This window comes from Haemaphysalis longicornis, unplaced genomic scaffold (genome assembly GCF_048455015.1).
Source record: "Haemaphysalis longicornis isolate Haplotype H1 unplaced genomic scaffold, Haemaphysalis longicornis Haplotype H1 scaffold_1, whole genome shotgun sequence".
NCBI classification, from domain to species: Eukaryota; Metazoa; Arthropoda; class Arachnida; order Ixodida; family Ixodidae; genus Haemaphysalis; species Haemaphysalis longicornis.
This window is the reverse complement of record NW_027526203.1, coordinates 5,116,760-5,136,924: the sequence shown is the minus strand read 5'-3', so window position 1 is coordinate 5,136,924 and position 20,165 is coordinate 5,116,760. Positions and strand designations below refer to the sequence as shown.

The 20,165-nt window shown below is 46.1% G+C and overlaps 1 protein-coding gene across 1 annotated transcript in view; it reads right to left on the bottom strand.

The window, feature by feature from the left end:
* Positions 1-1,076: 1,076 nt before the first annotated feature.
* Positions 1,077-20,165, bottom strand: part of LOC144163016 (uncharacterized) — a 41,219-nt gene continuing 22,130 nt past the window's right edge. Inside the window, exons 4-7 of the mRNA XM_077693795.1 lie at positions 12,151-12,214; positions 11,895-12,026; positions 9,951-10,054; positions 1,077-1,132 (exon numbers count right to left, since the gene is read on the bottom strand). Coding sequence (XP_077549921.1) covers positions 10,026-10,054; positions 11,895-12,026; positions 12,151-12,214 — 225 coding nt within the window. The 3' untranslated portion in view covers positions 1,077-1,132; positions 9,951-10,025. The remainder of the gene's footprint in view (positions 1,133-9,950; positions 10,055-11,894; positions 12,027-12,150; positions 12,215-20,165) is intronic.

Here is a 20,165-nt window from a genome sequence, read left to right as displayed (position 1 = left end):
CGGAGGGTGTTCATCCACTGCGAAAGGCCTCGGCTAGTGATTGCCACGATCCCAAGACGTCCTGGGAGGCTAATCTTAGGCATTTTATAGCCGACAACATGGGAAAGCGCAGTACGACGATTACTGAGATATCGAGAATGCCCATCCAACGATGCCGTCAGATGTTGAGCATGTTTTACAGAACCAAAACAGAAACTTGTTTGAATGCTAATCTCGATTGATTTGATTGATTGTAGGGTTTAACGCGCCGACGCGACGCAGGTGATGAGGCGCACCGAAGTGGAGGGCTACGGATTAATTTTGACCACCTGGGGATCTTTATCGTGCGCCGAAATCTCGTACACACGGGCGTTTTTGCTTTTCGCCTCCATCAGAAAAGCGGCCACCGCGGCCGGGAATCGAACCCGCGACCTCATGCTCAGCAGCAGAACGCCTTAGCCACTGAGCCACTGCGGCGGGATGAATGCTAATCTCGGACATCGTCCAATCACAGTGCACCTCCTCCCGACGTCACAGCGTTTAGTTGGTACGGCCGCCGCAGACCGCGCAAGGTAGTTTTTCTTCTTTTGAGCTTCATAAAATAATTACCGACCTGTCAACCAGATAAACTATGAACAGTGTTAATTTGAGCGTCTACGCAGTGAAACAAAAACGAGAGCTTGCAAATTCACTTCAGTGTCCCTTTAAGGAATAATGCCTACGTATAGTGGACGGATGAACTCTTTTACAAAGTGTGTAATTGAAATAAAAATAATGGTTTAGGAAAGGGTGAAATTATGCCATCTACAGCCAAGTGATAAGATTTTTGCAGCATCTTTACCAGTTTTTTTAGTGGTACAAGTGGGAAGATTACCTGCGTTCGTGAATGTTTGGGGCTGTGAAGTGCCATTTAGCTTAACCTCAGCCTTTCAGAAAATGACCATGAACAGGCCTATGTTGCAAAAGCCAAGCTATGCATAGCCCATAAAAACATGCAATCATTTCACGAACTAGCCCCACCATCTCAACAATTAAATCAAGGCACAACTTCTTATCATAATGGTTTTATTTCTTTTCCCGTAAAAATTAAATCTATCAAACGAAAAATTTTTTCTCGACAATTGCCATGGGCAGGGGCCATTCCATCGACGATCTGAAAGGCAGATAAAACACTCAATTAAAATTCAGCCACTCTGGGAAATGAACAATGCAAAAATATTAAGATACCACATTTAACATGTTAAGCTGGCATATTAAGCCTATAAAGGTGGCATGTTTAGCCACTCACTGGATGCAACATATGCATGCTCTGCAATGGTGTACCTGGGCAAATGTTATTTTACGCCCCCAATGAGGATGACATTTACTATTGACTATTATGTTTTATGCACCAGAAACCATGTCATCTAGTTGGTTTTTGGGCATGTTTGTTCACCATACAGTGGGCTTTACACCTCGAACACTGTCTGTAGGGGTGCCACTGAAACCCACCTAGTGGCCAGTTTCGAAAGGAGTCGCGGCGGGCTCCGGCCAGCTTCCCGCTGTCACCGCTGCTTTTGCGGCATGTTCACGACACATTTACAGTTTGTATGCGTTGGAAATGCATATTTATGTGGAGCAGTCACTCTGTTCGCAAATGTGGTGTATTAGATCTTAGTGTGTACATTCAGTCTGTATAAGCGCCAGGTGAGAGTCACCAGACGGCATTGCGAAACCAGCATATGCTAGGCGCTGATGCAATTCCACTGCCATGAAATTTACTAACAGTGCCTCCGTAATCACGTTTTTCACATGGTCATGCCACGGCTATGCACTACGGTATAAGTTAATTCTGTGTGCTTACATAATTTAATGGAGTGCTCATACGTGACCGCACACCAGTCACGCTTGCCCGTACTGCACCTCAGATATTGATCACTACACTGGGCAAGCCAATATGGCGTACATTTCACGAACATTCTACAAAAGAAGTACGATGGATAACGCAAAATTTTATTCCGGAATCAGCACACGACAAAATATTGAATGCTGGGTCGTCTCGTTGCAAGCACTCATCTCGCGACAAGACGACCCAGTTATGCAGCAGGAGCAGTGCGGAGACGGGCTTACAGAGTAATCCGCGTCCACGACTACACGCTTCAAAACATAATATAATATAGAGAGCCTGTAGAATTGAGCACAAAGTTGGATCACAGGGCCCTATCAGATACCACACTTCTCCAACACCTTTATTCGCTTGGAAACTGCCTACTTGGTATTCCATAAAAAAATGCGCCCGTCAAGTGATCAGCTGTTTGCTGAACTCAACAAAAGGAAAGTGAACACGCAGCTGCTGTGTGTGTCTACTAAATGTTCCTTGATTTCGCTCCGTATTTGTACACAACAATAGTTAGGAGTCCCCCTCTCCCACCCCTCCCCGTGTTTTTCGAAACAGCAGTGCATTTCTCGTCTAGTGGTGAGCCCTACCTGGCTTAAGTTTACATGACTGTCTTTAGCATTTCTGAAGCAGCACTGGGCTCAATGCATTCTCGTACGAGCTATTCTGTTCCTTCCGGACTTGCAAGATGCAAATGTTCGTCTAAATCTGGAATATAGCACAACGGCAACTGAAGTGTGGAAACTGATACTACAGTAGAAACGAAAGGACACGCATTTTCAGCAGGCACCGTGCGCCTGTGTGGTGAGGTTCATTCTTTGCCCTTTCGGTGGTAGCATGCTCGGCAGACACTGTCGCCAGCCATGCCCACAACCGACACCATCACACCAAAGCACCTCTCCACCAGAAGATAAAAATTTATTTCAGTAATTCAAGTGCCGAAGCAACACCTAATTGATTGACTGATTGTAGGGTTTAACGCGCCGACGCAACGCAGGCGATGAGGCGTGCCGTGGTGGAGGGCTCCGGATTAATTTTGTCCACCTGGGGATCTTTATCGTGCGCCGAAATCTCGTACACACGGGCGTTTTTGCTTTTCGCCTCCATCAGAAAAGCGGCCGCCGCGGCTGGGAATCGAACCCGCGACCCTGTGCTCAGCAGCGCAACGCCTTAGCCACTGAGCCACCGCGGCGGGTTCCGAAGCAACACCTAGGCTACGAGGCACGTAGTAGTGGAGTGTTCCGGATTAATTTCGACAACCTAGAGATCTTTAATGTGGGCTGAAATCCCGACACACTGATGGTTTTGTTTTGTTTCCATCAGGAAAACTGCCGCAGCAGCCAGGAATCAAACCCATATCACTAAGCCCAGTAGCGCAACGCCTTACCCACTGAGCCACCGCGGCGTGTTTACCAAAAGAACTGACGCCGGAACCAGCATTGGGTCACCAAACTAAAACAGGGGGCACAAAATTGATGCGCATCTCAAACCAGCGCACACATTACGAGTTGAAACAAACTAACAAAACCTGGCGTCTCAAATTTTTGACCTACTTTCCGATACTCCCGTGCTTCTGTTTCTGCCGCAAGCTGTGTTTTCTAAACGACGGAAGGTGCCATGCAGCGAAGTCAAATGTACAGAGATTTTCTTAGAGAGCAGTCACGAAGAATGCTCGCCGTGGCCCTAGAGTCAAGCAGCAGAGCCGAACTCACAATAGCCAAAATGAGAGAAAAAAAAAAAAAGCCTAACCAAGAGAACAGCAAGAATAAGAGAATAAACGATAAGGCTCATGCAGCCACTGATGACGAGCCAGATTTCACTGAGCCTACCGTACCACTAACTTACCCGCGCTGAAAATCAAATGAACACCATCACCAGGACAGCATATAAGGCAGCCCGCCACGTCGCAATTTTTACCGTGCGACAAACTGACAACCGGTGGGCCACCAGAGTAACAGAATGGACACCCAGAGACATGCTTAGAAGAAAAAGAAGGCCTTTAACCCTTTGAGGGTCACGGCGGTACATGTACGGCATCAGCAAACACTTTCAAAAAGGTCAATGAAGTACATGTACGGCATTGCTTGTATCTTTAAAAAGCGCGCCTTTTTTGCCAACTTTTCTTGCTTGGCATGTGCTGCCACACTTCGGAAATACGTCAAATTTTTTTCTTGCACCAATGGCTCTTCTTTTTATTTTTTGATGGTTTACTTCAGTGGCGCGCCAGCTATCGCCCACCAGGCACCCGGGCGCATATCGCTTCTTGCGCCTGCCACAGACAAAGGTCGCCTGCGAAACTGATGAGGCTTTTTTCTTCTTTTTTTTTGTATTTTATGGGCGGTGCGCCGTCTACCGCTCCCACATCCGGCCGTGTGCGCCTGCGTGCGCGCAGCGGCTGGTTTTGGCATCGTGAGGAGTGAGACAGCCCAAAGAGATTTGGGAGCAGCTTTCGGAGCAACAAACTTTCGATTTTGGAGCAGAAGAATCTTAATTTGGAGCAGTTAGGGACATTTAATACATCGTCTTGTGAGCTTAAAAAATAATAATTTCCGCAATTTGAAGGGTCAAGTACACATTCCAATCAGTTTTGAATACACAGACCACTGAAACAGCTTTACGTGAAATAATTTTTTAAGAGTATCACAAAGTTCTAACTGCACTACCTTTTTCCTAACTAGTGATATTGTGTTGCGGCTGTACGCAACACTTACAACAAAACTGCCGTTAACATTATCAAATTTAAGGACTCTGCAATTACGGCGTGTTTTTTTATCGTTTCAGTGCTAAAAATATTATTTTTGTAATCCCAGGCTGCGTTGTACGAACGAGTGTAGTCGTGGCAACAGTTCAGCAACTTCAAGCTAACGGTCGCATAGCCCAACCAGCCTAGCCGTTTCAGTCCGTGGGGCGCACGTTCACCCCATGTTTATTTGAGTAGCGTTACTATTTAGCCACCTAGATTTTGGCATTAAATTTCACTTTGCACACATCAAGTGTTATTAGTCGCGTGCTGTGGCAACCATGCAGTCCTGCAGCTATTGGGCGCTGCCTGAACAGGTCGCGGCGTCGCAGCGCAGCCCGCAACTTTCGTGTCGACCGTTCCATCCCTGAGGCTCGCGATCGCGCTTCGAAGCACAGCAACACCTCGGTATTTTATGACACCACAACGAGCCAAAAAGTTCACTTCACGAACCCGATTATAGACGCACGCACCGCGTTCCGCGCTTGCAAGGACAAACCACGCCGAAGTTGTAGGCCCCACATTTTAATGAAGTTTTTTTCGAGCCGCGCAACTTCTCTTAATCTCGCACCAATCTCAAACCATATCACTGCGTTAACGTCGCTGTTCAGAGCCACAGCAGATAGAATGAATAGACTGGAACCCAGCTGATAGCGTAAAATAAACCAGGGAAAATATCGGCGATGCGCACTGAGCGCGTGAAGTAGGCAGTAGCAGCCGGATCAGGCGAAGGCCATGTTCGTAGCAACAGCGATGCCCAATCAGGAAAGCCGTTTTAGCGAACCCGGACGGAAAGCCAATCGCGTTTTAAAAGCTATCGTTTGCTTCATTTCAGTCTTTCTATTTGCGCCATTTCTGTGTTTGCGATTGACCGACAATAAAAGCGGTAACCGGGATGCGGGAGGCTTTCACCCCCGCCGGAACTGACATGAGCATCAAAATCCGTGCCTTTCAGGCTCTTCTGGAGCAGTTTGGCGCAATTTTCGCAATTTTTATGTTTTTGGAGCAGCTTGGCACAGGAAAATGGACTTGTATAAAAAGGCGCAATATGCGCAGCTGTCTCACCCCTGCATCGTCCTCCGGGTGCTTCCTGCCTTTTGCGCCCGTGAAACTGATGTGTATCTGATTTCGATTCACTCAAAAGGTGCCGGCTTGTTACTCTCTCGTTGTTATTTAGAATTTTTCTTGTGTTATTTATGAATAAACCACATACATGTAACAATACAAACGATTTTTTTGTCACTTTATGGTCACCCTAAATAAATTACGATAACTTTCTCTCGAAATAGATTCATCCGAAGAATTTAAATCAGCAATAACAAAAATCGACCCTGGGGAGTCGCATTTGGCGAAAAAATTCGACCCTCAAAGGGTTAATGCTATACAGGCACGAAATAAGAACATTCTAAGGCGAAAAACAAACTCTGGCAGTGCAGCACAGGAGCGGGTAAAAGTCAATTGGAGAGGCCTTCATTCTGCCGTGGACTAAATTGGCTGTTGATGATGAATAGGTCCTCAAACTGCATCTTTAAAACAAATTTGAAGAAACCGGAGAAACTGCTCTCCTGGCCGCAAGGGTGTGGCTCGGAAAACAAAATTGGGACAAGCTATTGTATCTTTTGAATGAATCTTTTGAATGAACCAAACTTGTGCTTTCCCTTCACGGCTCCTTTAAACACCCTTGATGCTAGTCTTTCTCTCTTCGCTGACCTTCAGTGCTCGTGAAGCATAGATCGTAAATACAGCCTTTGCATTTCAAAACGCTCCCTGGAAGTCAAAGTGACGTTATCACATCGTACATCTTAGGCCCAAACGTAGGTGTCATCTGCAACTTTTTTGTTTGGAACGCTTCAGTGAAATTCTTTGGGTATTTACAACACAAACACAAAAAGGGTCAGCAAATAAATACTGCACTTAGTGAAAACTATACCGACTTATTTTTGATTTAGTGAACTGCCATAATGTGAACAAAGTTCATTTTTTAACTTCACTTTTCTACACTCAAGAGAGCAAGATGACTAAATCTGTCCACGCCGTGGACAGGTGTCCAAACGTAGGTGTCATCTGCAACTTTTTTGTTTGGAACGCTTCAGTGAAATTCTTTGGGTATTTACAGCACAAACACAAAAAGGGTCAGCAAATAAATACTGCACTTAGTGAAAACTATACAGACTTATTTTTGATTTAGTGAACTGCCATAACGTGAACAAAGTTCATTTTTTAACTTCACTTTTCTACACTCAAGAGAGCAAGATGACTAAATCTGTCCACGCCCATTAAGGCCTGAAATGTATGAAAGCATACCAATTACAGCTTGCTGAAGGATTTTCCACAGCCAGTGATAAAAACTGCTACAACTACTGCCATTTGAGTGGCGATGCGAAGGATTGGAAATACATTCTCATCATCTTATTGAGACGGCGCAAATATAAGCAGCCTGCGGTTTTCTCGACAGGCAGGACATTCTTGTACATGGTTAAATCCGACACCGGTGTATGTGCTGCACCAGTGCCGGCACTACAGGTTGGCAGAAGTTTGTTCACGAAAAAAACTGCTAACCAATGAAAAACATGAGTTCACGGAAAAAAAAAAAGGCGAATAAAGACCAGACAAACGTGATGGACAGGTTATAAATTTGGGATCACTCGTCGTGGGCGTAATGTCATGACCTTTTAGGTAAATGAGCATGGCCCATAATACCGCAGTACAAACTGTGCTTAGAAATGAAGCATCCACGCATGCCACCCCGGAATTCCCCCCCCCTCCCCCCCGAAAAAAAAAAAAACATTCGAGCACGCCCAAGCACCTCCTTCAAGTTAACTGTGAATGCGAAAACAATATTGTCCTATTGAATGCTACAGGGAACTCTGAACAATGCAGAGCAGCATGGCTTTGATGACTGCTGCCCCATTGGGTGAGAGGAGGCACAAATGTGAAGGTCAGTGTGCCACATGCTGAAACCAAACCGGTTCAACTGGTGCGGTTACACTCTTCTTTCCTATTGCTCTGCACATAACCGCGCGCCTCTTTTCTTTACGAGTGCGGCGAACTGGGCAAGTTGGTGAATGTTCATGGTTAAAACAGCGCATAAAAACAAAGAGAGAGATAGCGCCATGTTTGCGTTTACCCCATCTTTGTCTTCATCTTTTATGCGCTGTTTTCACCATATACTTTTCCGTTTTATTTTTTCATCTTGCACTATGCAGCAAGTTACAGATACTGGGCATGTTTCCTTTAGTTTTATTTCTAAGCACACACTATAGGAACACATCCCAGCCAATGGCTATTTAGGAGCCACTACACACACCATCACCAGTATTTTTGCTCAATACCCATATAAGCCTTGGCATTATAAATCAACTTCAGACACTATTTCGCTATTTATCAGATCTGCACATGCATCAAAAGGGGTCACTGTCACCGGTAGCATACAACAGAACGTCTTCAACTTTTGAGAATCCCAAGCTAATGCCCCTCTTCAATACATCAATATATTTTCAATGGCTTATCGCAAATGTTTTTCGGGTGGCCTCTAGATAACCCAAGATCTTGCATGCGAAAGCCCGGAAAAATGACGAAATCAAGTAACTGCATACTTCATAAAAAATGAACTGCCCACTTGCTTTGCTAATTAAACAAAGCAAGTGAAATTTAAGGTCCAGAAATAAAAAATTACCCGCCCCTCCCTTCTGCCTCAGTGTTTCCCTATAATCACATCCAGAGATTTGTCAGTTGTGCTTGGTAACTTATGCAATATATCTAGTACCTAAAAGGTGCTCCCTAAACCAACCTCTACTGCAAAGTAACCAACCATTTAGGGCTAAATGACGTTGTGCGTATAGAAAGAATTAAAACTAGCCTGCATTTCAAACCAATTCAAAGCACCTTGAAATGCTTGGGCCTCGAAACTGTTTGGTGTAACATATGGTTCTTCCTTGATAACCAAGTTTCTGGTTCATCGTCAGTTACAAAAGTCATTGTCATGGTGGCTGCACGGGCATTGTACGATCATTCTGAAGCTTGCTACACTCACTGCTATTTTAAAGGGAACTCTACAATGGTGGCGTGAACCATCATCAGGGTGGGTGAAACGCATCTCGACGCGCCGGATCTCATGACAACCAAAACACAGGCCACAGCCGAAGCTATATACTGCACACCGAACGCCATTCAAGTAAAACAGCAGTCAAAAGCAATAGGGAAGCTGCGTTTGATATTCCATGATATGATTCCCAGTAATAGCCATGGTGCACTTTTATATAACCTGTTTGTGTTATTCTAGATTAGGTCGTCGGTCACGAAGAAATAAAAGTATAAAAGGGCCCATGTGCTTGCACTAAACAAGTATAAAGCAATCCCATCCTGTGACTAGGAGTTTACAGCCTACAGCCTACAATTAGAAAGAAAGCTTCGCAACAAGAAATAACAAACACGCTTATACACGCTCAATCACATGAGACATCAGGCAACCACCTTATACACACAGTCCCCTGTAACCCTACTACCATTGCCACCCCAGCGGTACAACCCAAGTTCATCGTAGCTACCCAAATAATCTTCCCAGTGGAAATGCCCAAGGGCTCAACGTTCCCTGCACTACTATTCACAATCCCTCCTGCCTCCTGAAACCCCACATATCCAGGGTAGCTGGAACCTTCCACCCAGGTACACCGACCTATACCGTCAAAGTGTCATGAACATCCAGGGACCCCTGGACCACCAAGATCTGTACGCTCGCAAACAGACACGGTAGCTGAAGATTACCAGTGATAACGAGACTCGCACCAGAGTCGCTACAATCAAGTTCTCTCGAGCACTCTCATCGGGCCAGCCAGGTCACCCTCCAGCTAACAAGAATACAGTCGAATCCAGCTACAACGAAATTGACGGGACGTGCAAAAAATTTTGTTGAAGCGAAAATTCGTTGAGGCGAAATCTGCCCCAACACAGCACGGAAGGGCAAGAAAAATAGCCCCGGATATTTTCGCATCATTGGCAGCATAACACAATGTTAAAGGGGCCCTAAATAGGCTGCCAAATGTTACGATTTTGCGTGCGCAGTCACTGGAGTACTATCCAAGGAACGTCATGCCGCAAAAATTGTTTAAATGCGTTAAGTATTAGCCGAGTTATCGCTCATTAAAAGGGGCCACCCATAAGGCCTGGGGCTCTCCTCCTCTAGTAGCTCCTCCGAAGCACTGTGGAAGCCGCGACGTCATCGACCCGGCGCAAGACCACCGAGAGAAACAGGGCAATCCATCACCCTCCTTGATGTACGTGCAGTCATTGGCTGCGCCAAGCCCTGCGCACATTTTTTTTTTTTTTTTTAGCACTCGACGCGCATGCTCCGCCCACCAGATTCCGGTTGCACGGTGAGCGCTGTCACTGTGGTTCGCGTTCGCGGCGCCGCACTGGGCAGTGTCTCGTGCGTCATGGAGGCGCGTCAGAGCCGGAAAGAACTGCGTCAGAGCGCGCAAGTGTGGCGGCAAGGTATGGTTGGTGAGCCAGGGGAGGAAGTGAAATCTTTTTTTCGTGTTTGTGCGGCCCCTGCTTTACGCAGAGGTGTAATATTTGGTACACGTTGTCGTGAAGGGGTACTCTAGCGATTGCGCGATTGAAATGGCGACCTTCGGAAGCCTATTTAGGGCCCCTTTAAGAAAAAGGAGTGACGCGCAGTAACGACGTGTTTATTCAGATAACAAACATACCAATGGTTATCTGTTTTTTTTTTTACCAGCACGCAAAGAGCGCGATATTTGAGGAGGAGGGGAGAGGTGAAGAAATGAATAAATCCAGGCGCAAAGCGTATTGCTGCACAACAAGGCGTGTCCGCTGAGCTGATTACTTGCAGATAGCTGCTAGGTAGTTGGAAGCCCCCCTCTCACTTGTGGAGGGAACGGCACCGTTATCTTATCCTCTGACTAGGCGCGGTAACAACTGACCTTGGCAAGCAAGCCGCACGCGCTTGCATTTAAAGCGGCCGCGCGCTCACAACTGAGATAGGATCACGTGGGTTCATGACTAAACACGAAAACATTATTTCTGCTTTTAACTTTGAAGAACTTTAGAAGGAAAACTGCAAGACAGCTGCTCAGAACACATACATGACGGCGCCGCGCCAGCAGCAGAGCACATTCGCGCAATTTCAACTGGATACGGATTGGCTATAGCTCCCGCTTGGCGAACTTGGCTTGCGCCTCATGTAAAGAAGGACTGCCACATCGTTATCACCATCAAACAATGGCGTCCACCTATGAGCTTGTTTTTGTTTTTGGTGGCAGTGTGGGCGCACCGCACCGCTCATGCTTTCGGTGAAACTAAGCGTCCTGAATGTATACAAAGTTACAGATAGCTGGCGCTATGCTTGTTTTATTGTAAAATAATTGTTCAAACCCAGCCCAAATCATCGAAAATTTCGTTGAAGCGAAAGCAAGCCAGACAAATGGTTCGTTGTGGCGAGGACTTTTTTGCATTGACTTCTATGGCTAGCTGACGGGGAATTGGAAATATTTCATTGAAGTGGAAATTTCGTTGAAGCAAACTTCGTTGTAGCGGGATTAGACTGTATGATGAAATTGTGTCGTGACCAGGGTATGCGAACAAATTCAATTTCGAAATTCCAGGACTTTCTAAAAATTTCTCCTGAGCATTTCATATGGGGATCTGCTAAATAAGTGGTAGCTCGCATGTGCAAAAATCACGCTGCAAGTCATCCTTTTAACAAAGTAGCAGTCTTGAATTACACAGTTCGAAACTTCCACCTGAAGGACACAAATTATAGACCCTAGAGAGTAAATGCCTATATAAGTACAAAACAAAAAAATATTCTCGCATCGTTGCAGATTTCCGGAATGGTAAGATGTGTAAGCTTTACATGAGGATGGCAACAGTTTATGTCGGCTGAACTCGTACACATATCTTGGGAAAACAAATCAACATGTTCTGTGAATCATGGCAACGACAGGACTAACACTAGTGATGTCAGTATCTCATGATGGTTTTGCGACTTCATTGAGAGATCTCAGCCACACAGACGAACATGAAAAAACAAGCTATAATCAGTAACCGCACACTGGCAGAGACCAGCGTACCCATAGAAACCTTACACATAACACATGTAATTTCTGAAATTGACTCGCTACCTGCAAACAAAAAAGAATGATAGTTCAACTTCCCATGGCCCTTGGCCAAGCTATCACAGCCTAGAGACACGGGGGTCTGAAAACAATTATACAAGTAGGCCACATGTAAGCCTGTACAAGTTACAAGAAAGCTGTAGAAAGAAAGGCAAGCTCATACCTTGCTCAATAAGGGTGTGGAGGCTTCGCATAGAGCTCCATGCATTGGTGTACTCGATTAGGCCGATCTCGAGGGGGTAGTATTCACAGAGTATGTTAAAAGAAATTATGTAAAAACTCTGGTGCTTCACATCTGCGTGGGGAAGAACAAAGAAAAACCTAAAACACCACAATAAACACGAGGCACTGACACCAATTGACAAGCACTGTTGTGCAAACAAAGCGCTAATCGACAGTGAAGACCAACGTGAACTCACCTTGTGGAGCACCAGCCATTTCTTTTCTCAGCCCCGGCGTCTCCTCCTCTTCTTGAAGCACAAGCTGGAAAGAAAAGCAATAAAAGGCAGGTCGACATGAAAACTGCAATTGTGCACTGCATTGCAATTATAGCTGCGCACACAGCTTGACTCAGGGCAAGAAAATGTGAGCCACAGCCCAGTAGGTAGATCACTAAAATTTCAGCCTAAGTATAATTGACAAGGGGAGATCTGCTTGCACAAGTTATACGGTCCCACCCACTTATAACAATACCAGTAATAATATATTGGATATAACAATGAACAGTTGTGGCACCACCAACTTTGCTATATGTATATGGTAAAATAGACAGCTTATAACAATGGTCATTTTCCTCATTATTGGTTACAAGAATTGAGCCTGACAGTATGAGCCTACGTAAGGTATAGTATTCGAAGATCTGTGAGAGATCTTCGGTGCATGGTGTGTGACCAACCATCACTTTTTAAGCATCAAATAAGTTGTGGCATTTTCTATCTTCCTAACACTGAGAAAAAGTTGGTGCCTTTAATGTAGCCGCGCTATCCCTGAAGGGGCAGACTTCTGACTGCCCTCTTCTGCTGTCAGCTGGCGCAAAAAGTAAGAGGCAGGGGGCACCTCTTTAACACTGTCTATTAAAAACGCGTTTGCACAGTTGCCAAGGACCCAGCTCATGCAGTCTCCGCCGCGTGCAGAAAATACGCTGCGTGTTTAGAGAACAATGTTACGGTATGTGCCCCCGGGCAACTTTTTATTTTTCTCTCTCTTAGTAGGCCACCTGCCCCTCAGCGAAGGAATTCTAATCCCGAAACTTCACGAGTGCATTAATCCTCTGACGTGTATTTAAAAGCCAACTCAGAAGGCACAAGCGCATTCGCGTTCGCACAGTCGCACAGACTCCCAGGACCCAGCTCAGTCTCCGCTGCGGGAAGGAAATAAGCTGCGTGCGTGTTTTGTTACGATATGTGCCCCGGGGAACTTTTGATTTTCCGCCTCGCGTATAGAAAGACCGTGGTTCGAATCCCGGTGCCAGACAATCCCCCCCCCCCCCCGCAAGAAAAAAACTCGCAATTCTGGAATTGCAGTTGGGGCTTGGGGTGCGTCCTGACCCCGGCGACCATTGCCGGTAATGCACTCCCTCACAAGAGCAGGATTGGCCACCCTGGTGTAGTAATGGCCACAACCTCCCATGAATACGCCAATTATTCCACGGCCCTCAGTCTCCAGCGGCTGCGAAACAACTGACCACGGCGGCGATCAGACCTGTGACGCAGCAGGGGGTGCTAAGAATCCCTGGACCCGGACAGGCTGCCATTGGAATCTGAACCTGGCAACGTTTAACACGACAACCTTATCTAGTGAAGCAAGTCTAGAGGTGTTGTTTGAGAAATTAAAGGGCATCAAATGGGATGTCATAGGGCTTAGTGAGGTTAGGAGAACAGGTGAAGCGTTTACGGTGCTGAAAAATGGACACGTTCTATGTTACCGTGGTCTAGAGGACAGAAGAGAACTGGGCGTAGGATTTCTAGCCAATAAAAGCATAGCTGGCAACATAGAGGACTATAGCATTAACGAAAGGGCAGCAGGTCTTGTAATTAGGCTCAATAAGAGGTACAAGCTCAAGGTGGTACAGGGCTATGCCCCCCCCCACATCCAGCCACGACAACCAGGTAGTGGAACGCTTCTATGAAGATGTGGAATCAGCAATGGCAGAGTTCTTCAATGCCTTTCTGGTCATGAAACTTCGCCGTCACGCTATGGGAGAGCTTCGTTCGCTGCCGCGCCGCGGCGCTTGTGTCAATCGGAGGGCAGCCGGGGGCGTGGTCAGAGCGCGTTTCGCAGGGAACAGACCACGGAGTAAGACAAAACAGACGCTCGCCGCCTTATCAGCAGTGCGCTTTCGCTTTATGTGTCGTGGGCCGCTCAAATGGACTTATCATTTTGTGAGTGGCAAAAAAATTTGGTGCGAACGGGCATGCTGCTACTGCGTTCCTGCCTGCCGGTCTGGCTACAGAGCAGCGGCGGCCGCCCGATGCCCTCCAATCTGCGGGAGCGCCACTCGCGGTAGCCTTCGTCCCCGTACGAAACTTGGCCGGGAGTTTCATGACCAGAGAAGCATTGAAGGACTCTGGCAATGGCTAAAGTAAAAACACAGTATACCGTAGTTATGGGAGATTTCAATGCTAAAGTAGGCAAGCATCAGGCTGGAGACAAGGCAGTTGGGAACTATGGTCTGGGGTGTAGAAATAGACCTACTAGTTGAGCTTGCAGAACGGAATAACCTACGCATAATTAATACCTTCTGTAAATGGTAGAGCCGGAAGTGGAGGTGGAGGAGCCCGAATGGGGACCATAAAAATGAAATAAACTTCATATTATGCGATAACCCTGGCGTTGTGAAGGATGTGGAAGTGCTCGGAAGGGTAAGGTGTAGCGACCATCGTATGGTAAGATCTCGAATTAAGCTAGATTTGAGGAGGGACCGTAACAAGCTAGTACGAAAGAAGCCGATTAATGAGCTAACAGTAAGGCGTAAAGTAGAAGAATTCAGGATCGCGCTGCAGAACCGATACTCAGCTCTTACCGAGGAAGCCGAGCTTACGACACAGGAAGCCAGCGACAACCTTACACGCATTATCACGGAGAGTGCAGTAGAAGTCGGGGGCACGATGGCTAGACAGGATACTGGTAAACTTTCCCAGGAGACGAAAGATCTAATTAGGAAACGGCAAACCATGACAACCTCCACCCCAGCTGACAGAATAGAACTAACGGAGCTTTCCAAGTTAATCAATAAGTGTAAGACAGCTGACATACGGAAGTACAATATGGAGAGGATCGAATACGCTGTAAAGAACGGAGGTAGCCTGAAAGCAGTGAAGAGGCGTCTTGGCGTGGAGAAAAATCAGATGTATGCACTTAAAGATAAGCAAGGCAATGTCATCACAAATAGGGATAACATAGTCACAGTGGCCGAGGAGTTCTATAGGGATCTGCACAGTAGCCAGGACATCCAGGATAATGCCGAACGAGAAAGTAGTTCAGAGGAGATAGACATTCCACCAGTAACGACCGAAGAAGTAAGGAAGGCTTTGAAAGAAATGAACGGGGGCAAAGTACCTGGTGAGGATCAGACAACAGCAGACCTCTTGAAGGATGGAGGAGAAATTGTACTTGAAAAACTGGCAAACCTGTATACGCAATGCCTAATTACCGCAAGCGTACCGGAATCTTGGAAGAACGCGAACATCATCCTAATCCATATGAAAGGTGACATGAAGGACCTGAAAAATTACAGGCCGATCAGGTTACTGTCAGCCGTCTACAAGGTACTTACCAAGGTAATCGCTAACAGAATTTCTGCAACCTTAGATTTCAGTCAACCTAAAGAACAAGCAGGGTTCCGTAAAGGTTATTCAACAATAGACCATATTCACACGATATATCAGGTGATTGAGAAGTGCGCTGAGTATTCTGAACCCCTATATATAGCCTTCATAGATTATGAGAAAGCATTCGACTCGGTCGAAACCCTAGCAGTTATTCAGGCATGACGGAACCAGGGGGTAAATGAGCATTATGTAAAAATAATATCTACAATGGGTCCACAGCTACCATCATCCTCCATAAGGAGAGCAGTAAAATACCTATAAGGAAGGGCGTCAGACAAGGAGACACAATCTCTCCAATGTTATTCACAGCATGTTTACAAGAAGTATTCAGAACGTTGGATTGGGAACAGGTGGGAGTAAGGGTTAATGGAGAATACCTCAGTAACCTCAGATTTGCTGATGACGTTGCCTTGCTAAGTAACTCGAGGGGCGAATTGCAAAGCATGCTTTCTGCACTACATGAACAGAGTAGAACCGTCGGCCTGAAAATTAATATGCAGAAAACTAAAGTAATGATCAATAACCTCGGGACAGCACAACAGTTTGGGATAGGGGGCGAAGTAGTGGAAGTGGTAAAAGAATATATCTACTTAGGCCAAGTTGTGACCCCGGATCCTAACCATGAGGCAGAGATAATTAGAAGGATCAGAATGGGGTGGGGTGCATACGGCAGACATTCTCAGATAATGAATAGCAGCCTACCATTGTCCCTGAAAAAGAAATTGTATGACAGCTGTATCCTACCAGTACTCACCTACGGGGCAGAATCTTGGAGGCTTCAAGAGGGTTCAACTTAAATTGAGAACGACTCAGAGGGCATTGGAGCGGAAAATGATAGGTGTAACATTAAAGGACAGGAAGAGAGCGGAGTGGGTCAGGGAACAAACGCGTGTTAAGGACATACTGGTGGAAATTAAGAAGAAGAAATGGACGTGGGCAGGGCATGTAATGCGCAGGCAAGATAACCGTTGCTCATTAAGGGTAACAGAGTGGATTCCTAGAGAAAGCAAGCGTAGCAGGGGGCGGCAGAAAGTTAGATGGGCGGGTGAGATCAAGAAGTTTGCAGGGACAAATTGGTCACAGTTGGCACAGGACCGGGGTAATTGGAGAATAATGGGAGAGGCCTTTGCCCTGCAGTGGGCGTAGATAGGCTGGTGGTGATGATGATGATGATATTAAAAAAGCTACTGCGGGGTAAAGGGGATTCTCTAGGCTACTGTTTTAAAAAAGGCAGAAAACAACGCCAATTTAGAAACATGCAACCTGCCAATTGTTAAAAAAAAAAAAACAGCCAAGGGTTTGATGCGGAGACTGCCTCCTACGTGAAAGATGTTGGTCTTTTCTAGGGGCCCTGTGGAGTCGGTTGGCACACGCATGGCTAAGCCTGGGTGGTTGGCCATTCGATTACATTTTAACGCAATAGCGTTATTAGGATCATTTTTCGATTTCCCCGTGGCTGCCAGCCGTCCGCTATCAGCCATGCAAATCAAGCATCCACGGAAATACGTCACCGCTGCCACCCAATGTACGACTGAGGCAGCTAGATTCGAGGGCTGGCCTGAATCTGTAATATGGTGCAGGGCAACTGAAGTGTGTGTAAAGGAGGACAATGATACTACAGCGGCATTTTCAGCAGGTGCCACACCTGCGCAGTGAATTTCGTCCACCGCCCGGTCGGTGATACCATACTCGACAGACACGCTCGCAAGCCGTGCCCGCAACTGACGCCATCGCACCAAAGTGTCCTTCCACCAGAAGATAAAAAATACAAATTTCCGGTAATTTAAGTGTCAAGGTTACACCTGGGCTACGATGCACGGCGCACTACAAGGCTCCGGAATAATTTAGACTACCTGGAGACGACCAAATCTCGACGCACGGGCGTTTTAGTTTTCTGCATCCATCACGAAAACGGCTGCCGCAGCCAGGAATCGAAGCCGCGTCCTTGGGCTCAGTAGCACAATGCCTTAAAGGGAAGGTGAAGCGGTTTTAGAATTAAAAGAAAAGTTGACTAGCAGCAAGTACACATTGAATAGTTCATGTGTACGAAATATTTTCGCAATACATGCAATAGAAGCGGCGCAATGAGCAAACAAAAGTGGCCCGATGCCCCGCCCCCATCTCGCCGCGCGATGCCGGAAGACCGAAGAGCGCGGGCGAAAACCGGCTGAAAAACGTCATACCTGGACTTCCGGCTGGATCGGCCGCCTCGGCCATGCTCTTTTCGCCGTGTTTCCTTGTGAATGATACTTGTTGTTGTGGTTGATAGCACTCATTTGTACAATTTTCGTGTTCAAAAAGTATGCACGATCGGCAAACGAGGCATACGTTATCATGCCGTATTCCTAAGCAGAATAATGCCACGCCGGGATGCTTGATAACATACGGAAGCGACAGCCGAGGTGGCTATGCTTGATGACAGAGAATATACTACACTACGTTAAATACTTTGTAAACCGCTCCAATGCGTTTTTTTTTTTTTTTTTTGATGCGACGGACGTGAATGTTCACATTAGATTCTAGAGTTAGGAAGGATGGGGAATACTGCTGTACCTTGGGCGGGGGTGTTTCGTTCCATTCCAGAAACCAAGTCACATTTGTACAGGAAATACTTGTTTCGTTAAATGCGTCGGTTTTCTTTCCCTATGGGCTCAGGACAGTGTTAAAAAAAAATTTTTTTGGCGAAACTAAAACAAGGGGCCAATCTTGATAGAAGTTCTCTCGCGGCTAAGAGGAAACAGTATTCCTACAAAGTAAAAGAACCAAGACAACCAGATTATTTATTTTGCAAGTATACATACGATAAGGCGATGTTTGTCTGGAATTTAAAAAAAATACACCACTCCGAACCACCACCGTGCCATAATTTGTGTTGACTGCGGGGGCCTAATTTTTTGCCGAAGATTCCGTGTGACTGCATATTATAATCTGGCAAGCACTTGTTGTCACTGAACCTCAAGTGTGCTCCAGTGATAGTCGGTGATATATATAATGATGATACTAAAAAAATTAGGAGCGAAGAGTAAATATACGGCCTCTGTCCGACTAGCGCGGTAAATGCTTAAATCTAGAAATGCTGAAACACGCCAACGATTCATTATCACAAACGTTTGGTGATTGTTACCTAAAGTAACGTAACTACAACGTAACTGCCTTTTCCGACTGGTCTGTTAATTATAACGAGGTGGCCTAATATTGTAGCAGAATGTGCAACGCACAAGCGAAAATCAAGCCCTACTACAGCCAATAATGCTGAGCAGGCACTAGTATGCTGCAGTGTTTTCAGAATAAATGCATGTGAAGCAGTAAGACGCCACTCATCGAAGTGCAGCTAGCAATCGCGCAGGCGCCGCAGCGCCGCTGCCGAAATGACGCGCGCGTGTGGGTCTGTGTATGGGGATGAGTAACGGGGCTGGGGTGGGCGACAACGAACAAAGGAAATGCGGAAGCAGAGTCTGCTTGTTGGTTTATGCGTGTACCGGCAAGATGTGTCTCGCATATACGTTTACAGCGCATGAAAACTATTTTTTCCCGCAGTGCACGTACGTGCTTTTCGCGGGTAGATTGTTTATAAAACGCCCATTAATCTTCGGCATAAATGGTTTTGTGTATAATAAGAAACAGTTAAGGCAGTACCTAATATTAACATAAGGTATAAAATCCCCCTATGCTGGTTGCCTAATTCAAAAATATTTTGATGGAACCCACTAGTCGACGTCACAGTCACTGCTTTGGGGTTCTCTGTCGTGTAAAGCAAATTTAAGCTCCAAGATATTTGAACCAACAGCATGGAAAATTATAAAACAAACTTCCAGTCATGTGCGAAAATTAGACTGCAAGCTAAACTGCCGCAAAGGCAACCGTGCGATCGTTCGCAATGCTTCCGACAACCCGCGCGGCCGAAGGGTGTCCTCCTTTGACGTCATGACGGGCGCAACCAATCAGGGGCGTCAAAAGACGAAAAGCGCGCGTCTTTCAAACGGGGCCACGCTTTTTGCAAGATAAAAGCCACTTGGACTCATGTACGATAAATTTCAATGTGATATTCGGAATCAGCGCGCAAGAAACTATATAACTGTTAATCTAACTCAAATTTTTTGGAAAGCGCTTCAGCTTCCCTTTAACCACTGAGCCACCCCTGTGTTTCCCACCAAACTGATGCCGGCACCAACATTAGTCACCCAACTAAAACAGGGGCAAATGATAACGCCAGTCTCTCAAATGAAGGAAGGCATTGATTACGAGCAGAAACGAAGTAATCTAAAACCCAGCCACCATCATTGTTATCAGCCTGGTTGTGCCCACAGCAGGATGAAGGCCTCTCCCAAAGATCTCTAGCCACGTTTATGGAGTGATAGTTAATTTGGCCCTTCCCCCAAATTTCCCCATTTCCTCCATCTCCAACAATAAACCGTAAATACAATAGGGGTCAGCCGAGGATTCAATGGAGGGATAAGCTACGAAAACCCAGTATATAGGGTCTAATCACACGAATTTTAAAACTACTTTTCAATGTTCCCATGGTTGTGTCTCCTCTGCAAGCTCCGTTGGGCAAACGACGGAAGACTCCACGCAGCAAAGTTAAAAATTATCATAAAACAGGT